The sequence below is a fragment of the Ursus arctos genome, unplaced genomic scaffold (genome assembly GCF_023065955.2).
Source record: "Ursus arctos isolate Adak ecotype North America unplaced genomic scaffold, UrsArc2.0 scaffold_3, whole genome shotgun sequence".
Classification (NCBI taxonomy): domain Eukaryota; kingdom Metazoa; phylum Chordata; class Mammalia; order Carnivora; family Ursidae; genus Ursus; species Ursus arctos.
The window spans coordinates 19,112,343-19,126,386 of NW_026622985.1; the positions used below are offsets into that span (position 1 = coordinate 19,112,343).

The 14,044-nt window shown below is 40.0% G+C and overlaps 1 protein-coding gene across 4 annotated transcripts in view; it reads left to right on the top strand.

The window, feature by feature from the left end:
- Window positions 1-14,044, top strand: part of ORC5 (origin recognition complex subunit 5) — a 183,185-nt gene that overhangs the window by 129,582 nt on the left and 39,559 nt on the right. Inside the window, exon 14 of one of the 4 annotated variants that reach the window (XM_044385870.3) lies at window positions 2,587-3,711. The exons of the other annotated variants lie outside the window; for them this stretch is intronic. Coding sequence (XP_044241805.1) covers window positions 2,587-2,611 — 25 coding nt within the window. The 3' untranslated portion in view covers window positions 2,612-3,711. Of the gene's footprint in view, window positions 1-2,586; window positions 3,712-14,044 lie in introns of those variants that run through there. 4 annotated transcript variants of the gene reach the window in all.

Below are 14,044 nucleotides of genomic sequence, written 5' to 3' on the forward strand. Positions count from 1 at the left end.
ATTATCTTTTTTATTGCCAGAAGGGCCAGTGGTAATATTTCTTTTTCATTTGTATTATTGGTTATTTGTGCCTACCCTCTCTTTTTCATTGATTAGTCATGCCAAGGTGCTACCAGTTTTTGTAGTCTTTCCAAGGAATACTTTTTGTGTCTTCGTTAATCTTTCTTGTATGTTTTTCTTCTTAAGCAATTTCTGCTCCCAGAGTTATAATTTCCCTGCTTCTACTTGCTTTGGGTTTCATTTGATTTTATTTTTGTAACTTCTTCAGATGAACACTAAATCACTGATTTGAATCCCCTTTTCTTTTCTAACATATATATTGACATCTACTTACTTCCCTTTAAGTACTGCTTTGGTTTCATTATACAAACTTTTTATGTCCAATTTTAATTATTATTCACAGTTCTAGTATTTTCTAATATCCATTACAAATTCTTCTGGATTGCATGGATTATTTAGAAGTGTACTGTGTAAGTTGCAAACATACAGAAATTTTCTAGGTTTTTTTTCATGGTAGTGTTATTAATATCTGACTTATTTCCACTATGGTCAAGGAATGTGCTCTCTAATTTTAATCTTATGAAATTTATTAGAGAAGCTGATGAACTAGCTTGTGTCCAGTTTTGATAAATGGTTCTGTACCTGTTGGGTGCACTGTTCTGCATATGACAGTTAGGTCAAGTGTATGAATCATTGAATTCTTAATATTAGTTATTATTAACACTAGGATTTACCAGCTGGAGCATCTATATCATTCTTCTTTTTTTTTTTTTTTAAAGGTTTTATTTATTTATTTGACAGAGAGAGACAGCCAGTGAGAAAGGGAACACAAGCAGGGGGAGTGGGAGAGGAAGAAGCAGGCTTCCAGCGGAGGAGCCTGATGTGGGGCTCGATCCCAGAACGCTGGGATCACGCCCTGAGCCGAAGGCAGACGCTTAACGACTGCGCCACCCAGGCGCCCCCATTCTTCTTTTTTATTTCTCTGCTGATATTCTCCATTTTGTTCTTTTGGTTCCTTGAACCTATTATTTTAAAGTTCATGGCTGGTAACTCCATCTGACAAAATAATGTACATCTATCATTGTTTTATTATCTGGGCTTTCAACTAAGTCCCATCTTCTCAAATACCAAAATGTTTTTGATTGGGTACCAGACACTATACATAAAAATGGAGAGGAAATTGAAGCTCTGCATAATGTTATCTTCCTTCAAAGAGAATTATCTTTTACTTCTGCAAGTGGACATTGAGCTAGGGCCTCCAGATCACCTTACAATCAGAAATTACAGTGATTCGAAGTTGGATATCAGTATCTGGGAGTGCTGATCTATTTCTAGTTTACTCTTAGTCCTTGTATAAAACCCTTTGGAATCCCTTTAGAAATAGATTTCCTTTTCTTTGACAAGCCTTGAACTTCAGCTTTTGCCCTATAGACCTGTGTCTGCTAGAAGTTCTGCTCAGCTTCTCATTTACTGCTTGTAACAATGCTATCTCCCTTGAAAGGATAGTGGCACCGAATGCCAGACTCACCTCTTTGGGCTTCCTTCCTCTACCTAAGATATTTTCCCTACACATCTTAACTGTCTTGGTGTCTGTGTGTGTGTGTGTGTGTGTGTGTGTGTGTGTGCACATGCGCATACATGCATTTATGTGTGTTCCAGGTTTTTTAGTTCTCCGTGGGGAGTTTGGTCCAAACAACTAATTTTCGATGGCAAAAAAAGTAGAACTCCTAGACCAGAGAATTTTATGCTAACAGTAATCTCATCTCATCTTATGTGTTAATTGGTTCAGTAAACACAGACGTATGTCTGGAACGATCCTGGTGGATTCAAGAGCTTAAAAAACGATTGTTGCTGTTTTAAGTCACTAAGCTTTAGAGTGACTTGCTGTACCGCTGTGGCCAACTGATGCAGATTTTGGTACTTGTGCCCGACTTGGGAACTGCCACGAGAAAAACCCCAAACATGTCGTTGGCTTTGGCACTACATGGTTGCTGGAAACTGGAAATAGATCAGCACTCCCAGATACTGATATCCAACTTCGAATCACTGTAATTTCTGATTGTAAGGTGATCTGGAGGCCCTAGCTCAATGTCCACTTTTTTATTTCTCTGCTGATATTCTCCATTTTGTTCTCTCACAAGGAGAACATTAGCAAAAACCTAAAGGGTCTTAAGAAGAGTGTTAGGCGAAGTCTAAAAGGCCTTGAGGGAGCTGTCAGTAGGGCCTAAAGGAAGGAGAGGAAAATATTGTTAGAAGCTAGAAAAACAGGACCCTTGTTATGTAGTAGCAGAATATGAAAAACAGAAATATGTAATATAGTAATAAACTTGATGATCTAGCTAAGGAAGTTCTCATGAAGAGCACTGATGGTTCCCCAAAACTGCTTGGGGTTTTTAGGTACCTATAATAAAACAGGAAAAGAAAAATAAACCAAAAAAGGAACTGTGGCCCCCAGAACTCTAAGATGGCCCCATGATTTCTACCTCCTGGTGTTGCACCCCTGGCTAGGTTGGTCTAGCAGAAGGAATGATATGGCAGAAGGAATTTCACAGAGGTAATTAAAGTCCCCAATCACTTAACTTTCAGTTCATCAAGAGATGATCCTAGGTAGGCTTGACCTAATCAGGCGAGTCACTTTCCGTGAAGAGACTTGAAATATGAGGGGCCTTGGAAGAGCCACATGGCAAGGACCAGACTGCTGAGAGCAGCAAGCAATGAGACTTCAGTTACACAACCCGAGGATATCAATCCTGCCATCAACCAAGGGAGCGTGGAAGCAGGTCTTTCTCCGGTTGAGCCTCAGGATGAGAATAGCTGGCTGGCACCTTGACTTCAGCCTTGTGAGACCATGAGCAGAGCACCCAGTTAAAATATGCCGGACTTTTGATCCACAGAAACCGTGAGATGATAACTTTGCGTTGCTTTGAGCTACTAAGTTTGTGATAATTTGTTACATAGAGATAAAAAATGAATACAGCAAGTGTTCAATTTCCAGCAAAATTTGGAAAATCGTAAAGGAGCCAGGACTCTTTAGATTTGAAAATAAAAAGTATGTATTTTCTCAGTCTCTTAAGATGGCAAACTATTCTCAAATTAAGAAATGGCTTCCAGGTAAAGATCAATCTAGGACAGACCTGTAAGATCCTTTATTAAAACCTCAGAATAGTTTAAGATGCCACCTCCTAGACTCTTTCAAATAGACAAAGTTCTTCTGAAGATGTTAGGATGTGCTTCACCGACTCTCTGTTGAACAATGGAACTTCTTACACTCTGAAGGGATTGTCACACAGCAACTTCATGAGGACTGCAGGGCAAAGAGAGCTTATCTTAAAGAGATCTGAGCTGGTGGCTACCTTGGCCCGTACTTGCCATCACCAAGTACATGTGGGTGTGCGCATGAAACCGATAACGTGATGCATGGAGAACACAGAGAATTTTGTTGGTGAAAGGGCTATGAGCTTGAGCTGAGCATTAAGAACCAAGCAGCAGCACTGGGCCTTCAACGGTATGTGCCTGACCGTTTCCCAGAACTACCGCCGACCCGGGATTGCTGCGTGCCTGCCCTTGTGCTTCCTCCCATTTCAGCTTCTACCTTTGAATCAGCTTCCTGACTTCCACACCTCTCCTCTGTGATGGCCAGTGGCAAAACTCAGCTAGAGTAACTCATGTCCTGCACCAAAGCCCACGGTCCCTGAGGGATCTATGCTGCTCTGATGGTAAGGAATTTTTTTAAAAAGACTTTATTTATTTATTTGTCAGAGAGACAGAGAGAGAGAGAGACCATGAGCGGAGGAGGGACAAAGGGAGAAGCAGACTCCCCATTGAGCAAGGAGCCCAATGCGAGGCTCGATCCCAGGACCCCGGGATCATGACCTGAGCTGAAGGCAGACGTTTAACTGACTGAGCCACCCAGGCATCCCAGTAAGGAACTTTTGACACGAGCTTTTGTACTGTAGATCCGTATTCTGGCTCAGGTGCCCTTGAGCTGCCACAGACCTCTCCAAATGAAAGGATAGCAAGGTTGTGGGGGGAAGGGGACTGACTGGCTGGCTCCTCCTTTTTTGCCTTCAGGATTCCCCATCCTTCCCATTATTGAGTGAGCGTGAAAATGTGTGCAAGCATGTGTGTTTGCATGTGTATATGTTTGGGGGGAGAGGTGCTTTTCCAAGAGGATCTGTAAGCAACTCTCCCTAATCTCTCCTCCCCAAACTGATATGTAGCCTTCTCTCCAATGAAACAACTTCCTTTCCCCCCTTATAACCAAATACATTTCCCTTACTTTAAAAGAAAAAAACCCAGAGAGCTCTTTTGTCAAACACAGGGCATATAAGAAAGAGAGGGGCTCATATCAGACATTGCAAAAGACCCAATCTACTAATTTTTTTTTATTCCCTCAGCATGGCATCTCCAAGGCCAGTCACTTAGTAGCAATGCCCAGACACCCCAAACACGGCCCCTGAACTCCTAGGATGTCCTCATTAGCAAAGGGCAGCTTCTGCACAGATGCGAGGGAAAGGCAAGAATACCCTGCCACTCAGGCACATTCCTCTCAGCCGCACTTCATGAAAGACAACGTGGGCTGATCAACTGGCATGATCCGCCTCCAACCATTGCACCCGAAAGGGCAGACTTTCTTAAAATCAAAGAGCCGGAGAAGAGAGTTGTCTCCGATGAGCCGCATGTGTTTTTTCCTTTCCCGAGGGAAAACCTGTCCGACTTTGGGTTTCACCACTCATAAATTATCAAGTTATTTCTCACTTATGGCACAAATATCAGTCTGGTTGGTATATGCACCCACACGTCAGCTGAGACTCAAGAGAGCTAAATTTACAAAACATTAAATCAATAAGCATGTGTGAATGGGCAAACAGCGTGATATCCTTAACTTAATAAGGCCACAGCATTACTGTTAATCATCTGTTTTGCAACTTCTGAAGTTTTTTTTCCCCCCTTCTAATTTTATAGTGTTGCTAGATGAGTGAAGGCCCTTCTGTCAGAAGAAGAGAACAATGTACCTCAACTAGGAAATGAGAGCTCTTCCCAGGGAGATGGAGACATAATCATATCCAGAGCGTGGCAAGCCTTACATGATGCTGTATTTATAAGGAAGAAAGAATAAGTACAGTGCATTTGCCATGTTGTTTAAACTAATGAGGAACCCCGGAACAGACAGGGCCGCCAGATGTCTCTCAGGAAAATACCAAACTTCCAGATGGGGAGTGGGGGGAAGATGTAAGAACAGATGAATAAAAATAGCATTGCTCTCCCGCCTCTGTTCTGGGGCTCCTCCCCCAAATACGTCTCCAAATCCCCGAGAACAGACTGACAGTCTCTTCACACGAAAAAATATCCTTCTGTAGAGAAGCACCCACCTTCACCACGGGCTCTCCTTTCACACTGCTCCACCAGTGACCTGACAGGCTAGTCTGGGGGACTTATGCCCGCAGCGGGCAGATTTCACCTGGTGGAAGATGCTAATGACTTCTACAAACTGGTGGAAGCCAGGTGGAAATGCAAAGAAGGACAATGGTATGGAGAGAGCTGAACTGCCAAGCAAAACCCAGAGAGACTCTGGATGAGGGGTTGGCAGGGGTGGAATGTGGGAGTGAGGAGGGGGATGGAAAGCAGGCATTAATTAGAAGTCTGTGTGAACACACAGAGCGGACTGCCTGACAGGCGGCTGCTGGGCCGAATCCGGCCCCTCCATGCACTGATCTGGCCAGCTCATAGACCAACTCTCAACCACTTCATTCTAGAACGAGTCCTTTGTCTTGACTCTACCACTGTTACCACACACAAACATAGCTCCTAGGCAGCTTTTCTACTCAGGGGTGAGAATGATCAAGAAAATATAATAATCTAGTCCATGTTTACATGTGAATGGACAACAAATCATAAGAAGAAAACAAGAATCAGGAAATCAGAGTCTAAGATAAAGAAAATATCTGATCCCCAATAAATACGAGATAATTAGGTGCCTGGGTGGCTCAGTTGGTGAAGCGTCTGCCTTCTGCTCAGGTCATGATCCCAGGGTCTGGGGATTGAGCCCCACGTTGGGCTCCCTGCTCAGTGGGGAGTTGTCTTCTCCCTCTCCCTGCCCTCCCCCCGTGCTCGCTCTATCTCTCTCTCAAATCAATAAATAAAATCTTTAAAAATATATGAGATAATTTAGGAAAGAATAAAAAAGGAAAGCAAAACTGAAATAACATTTTCAGAGAGATTCAAGAATGTAGTTTGAAGTGTATATCTGTTTTTAAAATTCATGAAATATCTCTCAGGGATTCACAACTTAATAGCAAGGTCATCTCTAGGGCCGGGAACTGGATGAGAGAGAGCTTAATTGTCACTATACATTTTCTAAAAACTATTGAGTTTTGTCCCAGGAGCATGTATTACTATTTAACTTAATAAAATATAACATATTCATAAATTAAGAACAAAGTACTATAGAAAAGGAACAGAGAACAAGAAGGAACTCTTGGAAAGTAAACGGTGGTGGAATAACAGAAGAGTTTGGATAGCATAGCAGAGCTATAAAGAGATAACAAATCTTACTAATATGAACTTCACGAAAAGAAAACAAGGAAAAAAGGAGATACTATTATAGAAATGATAGAAGAAAATTTGTCAGAGTTAAAGAGACATGAATCTTTAGATTGAAATTGCCTTTCTCATAATTCTTCTCTTCTACTGTTTTAAAAGATAACTGCATAAAACTATAGTTAATAATAATAATAATAATTTATAATTAATAAAATTATACTGGTGGACTTATAACATGTGAAGATGTACTTTGTGTGACAATAATAGCCCAAGAAGGGAGGAAGAAAGGGATATGTATTGGGGAAAATTCCTATATAATGTTGAAATTAAGTTAGTATTAATCTGAGCTGGATTATTTTAAATTAATAGTGAATTTACTCACCAAATTTTGAGAAGGATGCAGGAAAAAAGACCCACAAGTAGACATATGATTGTGAAATTTCAGGACTCTAGGGGTAGAGAAAGATCCTAAATACTTGCCTGGAATAAAAAGAAGTCACCATATAAAGGAGTAAGAGTCAGACTGGCATGAAAGCAATGCTTTCAAAATTCTGAGCAAAGTAATTTTCAAGCTGGAATCCTACATCCAGTCAAATTATCAGTCAGCAATGGTGGTAACATAAAGATAATGTTAGATATACAGAATCTCAGGAAATTTGCATGTAAAATTTTCATTCTAAAGAGTTTCCTGAGAACATAAGATAAAAAGGAATATGAAAGGGGTTGTAGGATGCAAGAAATGATGGCACTAACTCAGTGCCTACTGTAATGATATTCCAGGGGGGGAATTCTGCAGCAAGCCTGGAAAGCCAAGCCATTGGCCCAAATTGGAAAAGCAAGTCAGAGAGCTCCTATAAGAGTGAGTTTAAGTGAAAACTAAAAAAAGAAACAAAGGTACCTTTACCTATATCTTCAAAATACCATCCATATCTTCTCTTCCTCTGATTTACTCACCTGACAAAGCAATGCAGGCTAAACTCAGCTCTCTGCCTATGCTGTGTCTGCAGGTCAGGAGCTGTTCATGACTGGGGACACAACTGCATCTGGGGTGATGGGTCTTTAAGTACAGGACCACAAATCTCACAGGTACCCTCAGACTACCTAGAATACTTAATTTCCAGTCTCTCTCAGCCACCTGTTTTACACTATCTTCCTCAAACCTCATACAGCTGTTTCCCACTCCTAACACTTATTTAGTAACCTACATTGTTGATTTATTGATACAATAAACATTGTTCTATATGATTTTTCTCCTTGTGGTTACAGTTGATTGGATCATTATGGACACCCCCATCACATACACACACATACACATGCACACGCGCACGCACGCACACAGACACTCACAACCCTCTGTGGTCTGAAGAAGCAGAGAAAGAATGAAGCAAGTTCACGGGGATGCCAAGACAAGAGGTGGAAAAGATTCCATACATTTGGGCTCACATTTCCTGGTTCCAGTTCCTTCCTGAGGTCCAAGAGCTTTTTCACCCTGAGTTCGATGAAACATTACCTTATCTTCCTTCACCTGAAACTCCATTCCCTCCCTCGCTCCACCCCAGCTTGAGTTGGGTTCAGTTGGCTAATACAAAGAATCAGAATCATTTAGGGCCTGCTTGGGACTTCTCAGACTGCCTTCTGCACATATTCCTCTAGTTTGAATTTGGATTTCTGGCCTGGGTTGGCATACCTCTTCCCCCATACCAAGTTCTGAACCAGAAGATAAAGGAGTCAGGCAAATGAAGATAGAAGTACTAGTTTATTGCCGACTAATGTTGAGTTGGAGGATATAACTTAGGTGTGTGACAAGAGAGGATTTCCTGATGCTGAATCTCAGAACTTGACCAATTGCTCCACCCCTCACAGGTAGCACAAGAAAACTGTGACCTCATCCTGCAGGGGCAGAGGCTTTACCCCTAAGTTTACCTTGTGGCACATCTTCTCTGCAATCAGACAAATCCCAAAGATAAAAGGGGAGAAGGACTCTTCTTCTAAGCTACAGAGTCCTAGTTCCTGCTCCTAAAGTCACACAGCAGATAAGAAATTCATTCTTTCCTGGGGATGAAGAAGGGGTGAGAGAGTCCAGGAGTGTTATGTAACGGATGTCCCTCTACAAGGACAGAAACCTATGGAAGAGGAAATAGTTCCATGTAGTTCCTGGTAAAATTGCTGATTCTCTGTTCATTGCTGTGTCCTCCACATTGAGGCAGGATCCCTTTTTTGTATACCCTAATGCAGCAGTAAGGCAGCCATTATAGAAAAAAGACAACACACATAAATTCAATGGATAATGGCAAAACGTTTTGAGACATCTTTGAAAATAGAGATTTCTCCATCTAGAGTAGGTATAGGAAGTTGACATGTATTCTTGATCAAGACTTTTTAATCACATCTCATGGAAGAGGATTTCCTTTGATGCGTTGTAAGCAGTATTCTTACATATACCATAGTCTTTTACAACGCTCACAATACTGTAATCAGTTCTGGGTCACCAAACGTAGCTTATGGCCAAGGCCTTCTTGCAAACATTTGCTTCATTGTGTTTCACCTATTGTGGCTAAGATAATGTGACAGATGCCTTCTGAAATAACAATGAGATTTTCTCCATAAAATTCATTCTTTTATAGGCAGATAGTTCATGATGGCAGCTTGTTAAAAGCTTGGCTCCTCTGCCCTTCTCTCCTGGCCACCTTGTCCATACCACATTTGAATCCAGGCAATTAATATGATATGCCAAGCCCAAAAAGATGGATCAAGGAAATACTTGACATTAAATCTCTTGCAAGGGAGGTAGCCTACCATCGTCTGGAGGCTGCTGGTACTGGTAGCTCAGGGTACTGGCATTAGGTATTGTTCTTCCAACCTGCTAGTAAGACTAGAATAACAATAACAACAACAAGATCTCTGGACAGAGATCTTTATTTTGCTTATCTCTCAACATAATTAAAGTATAAGCTGATCTTTGGAAAAAAAGCACCCAAAGACCCTCGCGATCAGCATAATTTTTAAAGGCAATACCATAGAATAGCTACAAAACTTTAACTCCTTCTGTAAGAGAAACACTTCCTTCCTGATTTATTCCCAGTTTGGTAGTGAAAATAAGATTTGTTCTTAGCAGTGAGAAATCTCCATGCCATCTGATGTCTGTGGTTGTATTATTCAGAGTAATTAATTGCAACAGATAACTTTGAATCTCAGGGGTTTAACACAATAAAAGTTTATTTCTCACTCTCATCACAGCCCAGCATTGGCCAGGCTGGCCTCCATATTCTATAACATCTGAGTATACTCTTCAAGATCATCTCCACTGGGGAAGGGAGTGATGGAGAAGGTATACCAGCTCCTACATGCCTCAGCCTGGAAGGGATACAGTTAGTCAGAGCCTAAGGTGATCAACTTAGTCATATGGTCCTAACCTAATTGTAAGGGGGATGGGAAAATACATAATGAAGGTATAGACTGATCTTTAGAAAAACATACCCTAAGAGTGCTATGCCAAATAATTTTTAAAGACACTACCATAGAAAGAACACATGAGTATTTGGTAAGCATAGTCTCTGTCACTGTAGCTAAACACAGCTCTCATGCCATCTTTTAAGTCAGTAATGGTTTATTTTAGCAAGACAATCTTACTGCATCAAAATCTACATTTTATATCCTTAAATCTATAACTAGAATAGGTATTGGCACATCTAATCTTCAGATACTGTGGAGTACACTTTCTTTTTTCCTTTGCTAAACCTGTTAGTAAAAGCTGATTTTCATGGATCTAAGTCCTTTAATTTCCGAGACTCATTGGTTAACGCGCTCATATCAATTTTGCTTTAGACAGAAGGGGTTGGAGGGCCATTGACAATGCCTCTTAAAAGATGATCCTGCAACTTTATCTAAGAAATCTTGAAGATTCCTGGGTGGAGACAGATGGTGCAGCTCAGCAGTAAAATAATCAGTGCGCACCAGACTGTTGATCTTATATGTGGATCATAAATCTCCGGACAATGACTGATGGTGCTTGTGAACATTCTCCCACAAGCTCCTCCGATGCGTTTGTCACAGGGCAGCCAGAGAACTGAGTGCCCTTATTATGGTAATTGTGAATTACACAGGCAGGGGAAGCACAATACACTTGACCAAAACATAGTGTTTGATTTGCTTTAAGATGGAAGGGATCCTCTCAGCATAAAGATACCAAGAAGTGGCCTGACAATAGATTGTCCTCATGTTTGAGGTTGTATTCATTTGCTTACTGGTAGTGGGTGAAGGTGGATTTGTACTGAGTGTTGTTTTCTAATATTTGGGGGAAAGCCTGTCCTCTGTGTTGTTATAAAGGCTTTGAGTTTGTTATAAGTAATGAGCAACAATAGATGAGCAGGCCTTCAGCAAGACTGTTCTTAATTGTTCTAGAAATAGTCTAGCCACCCCCATCTTTGTTTTCTAAGTAACTCAAAGGGACCAAAAACACAAACAGTGAACCACTTTAATTTCAGAAACACATAGCTTGAGTGACTTTTACTCCATTTTACACGTGTTGCAGCTAATTAAGTATTTTGAAGCTTTTAATTACATGCTTTAATGATGATTTCATGCTGTGGTAGTTGAAGAGAGTTAGGGTACCATTACATTCACATAGATTATCTGTAGGTCTAGGAATTGCTAATGTGTTCGGACTTTGCCCATTACTTTAAGAGTTATCCTGGTTCCATCACATGTTCTAGCATAATGTGTCTTCTCAGGAGGCCTATGAAAATGCTGCCTCTGAGGATGGGGACAAAGGTAAGAATGTGTGAGTGTTTAGGAAGAAGTGGCTTAGATAGAATATAGCTGTTTTGATTTACTTTTTCTTCCCCCACCCCATGAATTGTCTGAAATGACCAATTAATAGCTTTGTGAAGACAAACATACTTTTAAAATAAATTACATATGCAAATTTCTTAATTAATGAGTGTAACTTGAGGGAACTAAGATTAGCCACATTTAACTAACAAAGTAAGGACTTTTTACATATATAATGTGTTACTTATAAGGGAGGCAGGAAAATATAGCAGTAAAACATATCGGCTTAAAATCAAATTTTCTGAGTTTCGAGTCCATCTCAGCCACCTATTAGCTCTGTGCCTATATCTCAGAGCCTCGGTTTCTTCATCTGTAAATACAGAAAAATGATATTACCTACCTTACAGTGTTACTATGGATTATGTTAATAAAGAATTTAGCATAATTTAGTGATTAAATTTAATATTTTTTCATGTGTTAACATGAGAACTTAACCAGGTGCTGTCCAGGGTGCTGAGGTGAGCTCTGAATCATAGACCATTATGACACAATACAAATGACTTGCCCAGAGCTGTACAGTATGTATAGTCTATTAAGTTGATGGCCTTCCATTCAGTCAGGCTATATCTATTTTATTTTTACTAAATTGAAGTGGGCCCACTGATAAACTGTTTCACGTAAGCTGCATAATGGGATTAAGTGCCACCACAACAGCTAGCCAGTAAAGAGGACAGCTGTTTTGTTTTGTTTTGTTTTGTTTTGTTAAAGATTTTATTTATTTTTTGGACAGAGAGAGACACAGCAAGAGAGGGAACACCAGCAGGGGGGAGTGGGAGTGGGAGCAGCAGGCTTCCCGCTGAGCAGGGAGCCTGATGCGGGGCTTGATCCCAAGACCCTGGGATCATGACCTGAGCCGGAGGCAGATGCTTAATGACTGAGCCACCCAGGCGCCCCATAAGACAGCTGTTTTGACTTGTTTTGTCCCTCCTGTCAATGAACTGTCTTAATTGACCAGTTAATATCTTTGTGGACACGCTTTAATTTTAAAAATAAAATACATATACAGATTTAGTCATTATGTGGGTTTGATGTGTGAAAGGAAATTCATTATGAGAATGTGTTTAACCTGATAGGCATCCTACCAGCATGTTCTACTCATTCATTAACTTATTATGATTGGAATATAATATCCAACAGGTTAATAGCTATCATCTATTAAACTGTGCTTAGAAATCAAAACTCTTTTTGACATTATATTATGTATTATATAACTTATTTTTTATACTTCTTGTCCACCTCTCTTATGAGGGAATGTATGCTCCATGAGGGCAAGGTATCACTCACCCCTTAGCCCTAGAACCTGAAACTGTGCATGGAATATAGAAGACATGCCAACAAATTAGGTAACTTAAATGAAATGGATAAATTCCTAGAAAGACAGAAATGATTGAAATTGACTCAAGATGGAATAGAGAATCTGAAAAGACATATAACAAGTAAAGGTTGAATTAGTAATTTTAAAACTTTGTACCAGGAAAATCCCAGGCCCAGAGGGCTTCAGTAGTCAATTCTACTAAACTTTTAAAGAAGAGTTAACACCAGTCCTTCACAAACTTCCAACAATTAAAAGCAGGTCACACTTCATAACTTCTATGAGGCCAGGATTATCCTGATAGCTAAACCAGACAAGATTCACAAGAAAACTACACACCATATCTCTTATGAATATATACATAAAAAATCCATAACAAAATACTACCAAACTTTAAAAAGATTATATAACATGACCAAGTGGTATCTATCCCAGGAATACAACTGATTCAATATACAAAAATCAATTATGCTATATTATATAACAAAGGACACAACAACAGGATCATCTTAACAGATGCAGAAAAAACATTTGACAAATTTAATACTCTTTTAAGATAGACACACACACACACATAACACGCACACACATATACATACAAACTTGGAACAGAACGGAATTTTCTCAACCTGATATAGGGCATCTACAAAAACCGCACATCTTAACATCATACTTAACGGTGGTAGACTGAAAGCTTTCCACAATCCACAGAATGGGAGAAAATGTTTTCAAATCATATGTCTGATTAGGGACTTGTATCTGGAATATATAAAGACAAATAACCCATTTAAATATGGGCAAAGGATATTAATAGACATTTCTCCTAAAAAATATGCAAATGGCCAACAAACACATGAAATAATGCTCAATATCATTGGATGTTAGGGAAATGCACACCATTTTTCCTTTGAAATTTATTTATTTATTTATTTATTTATTTATTTATGAAAGAGAAAAAGAGAGAGCATGGGCAGGGAGAGGTGCAGAGGGGGAGGGAGAGGGACAAGCAGACTCCACACTGAGCATGGAGTCCCAGGCTGGGCTCAATCTCAGAACCCTGAAATCATGACCTGAGCCAAAATCAAGAGTTGGACGCGTAGCTGACAGAGTCATGCAGGCACCCCAAACCTTAAAATTCCTATGCTATGAGAGATTATTATGTTACTGAATTGTCACAAAAGGCCAAATATTATAATATTCCATTACCTAAAGTGTCCAGAATAGACAAATACATGGAAACAGAAAGTATATTATGTTTGCAAGGGCTGGGGATGGGGTAATGGGGAGTTATTGATAGTGGATATGGCATTTCTTGTGATAAAAATATTTTGAAATTAAGTAATGGTGATGTTGCAGAAC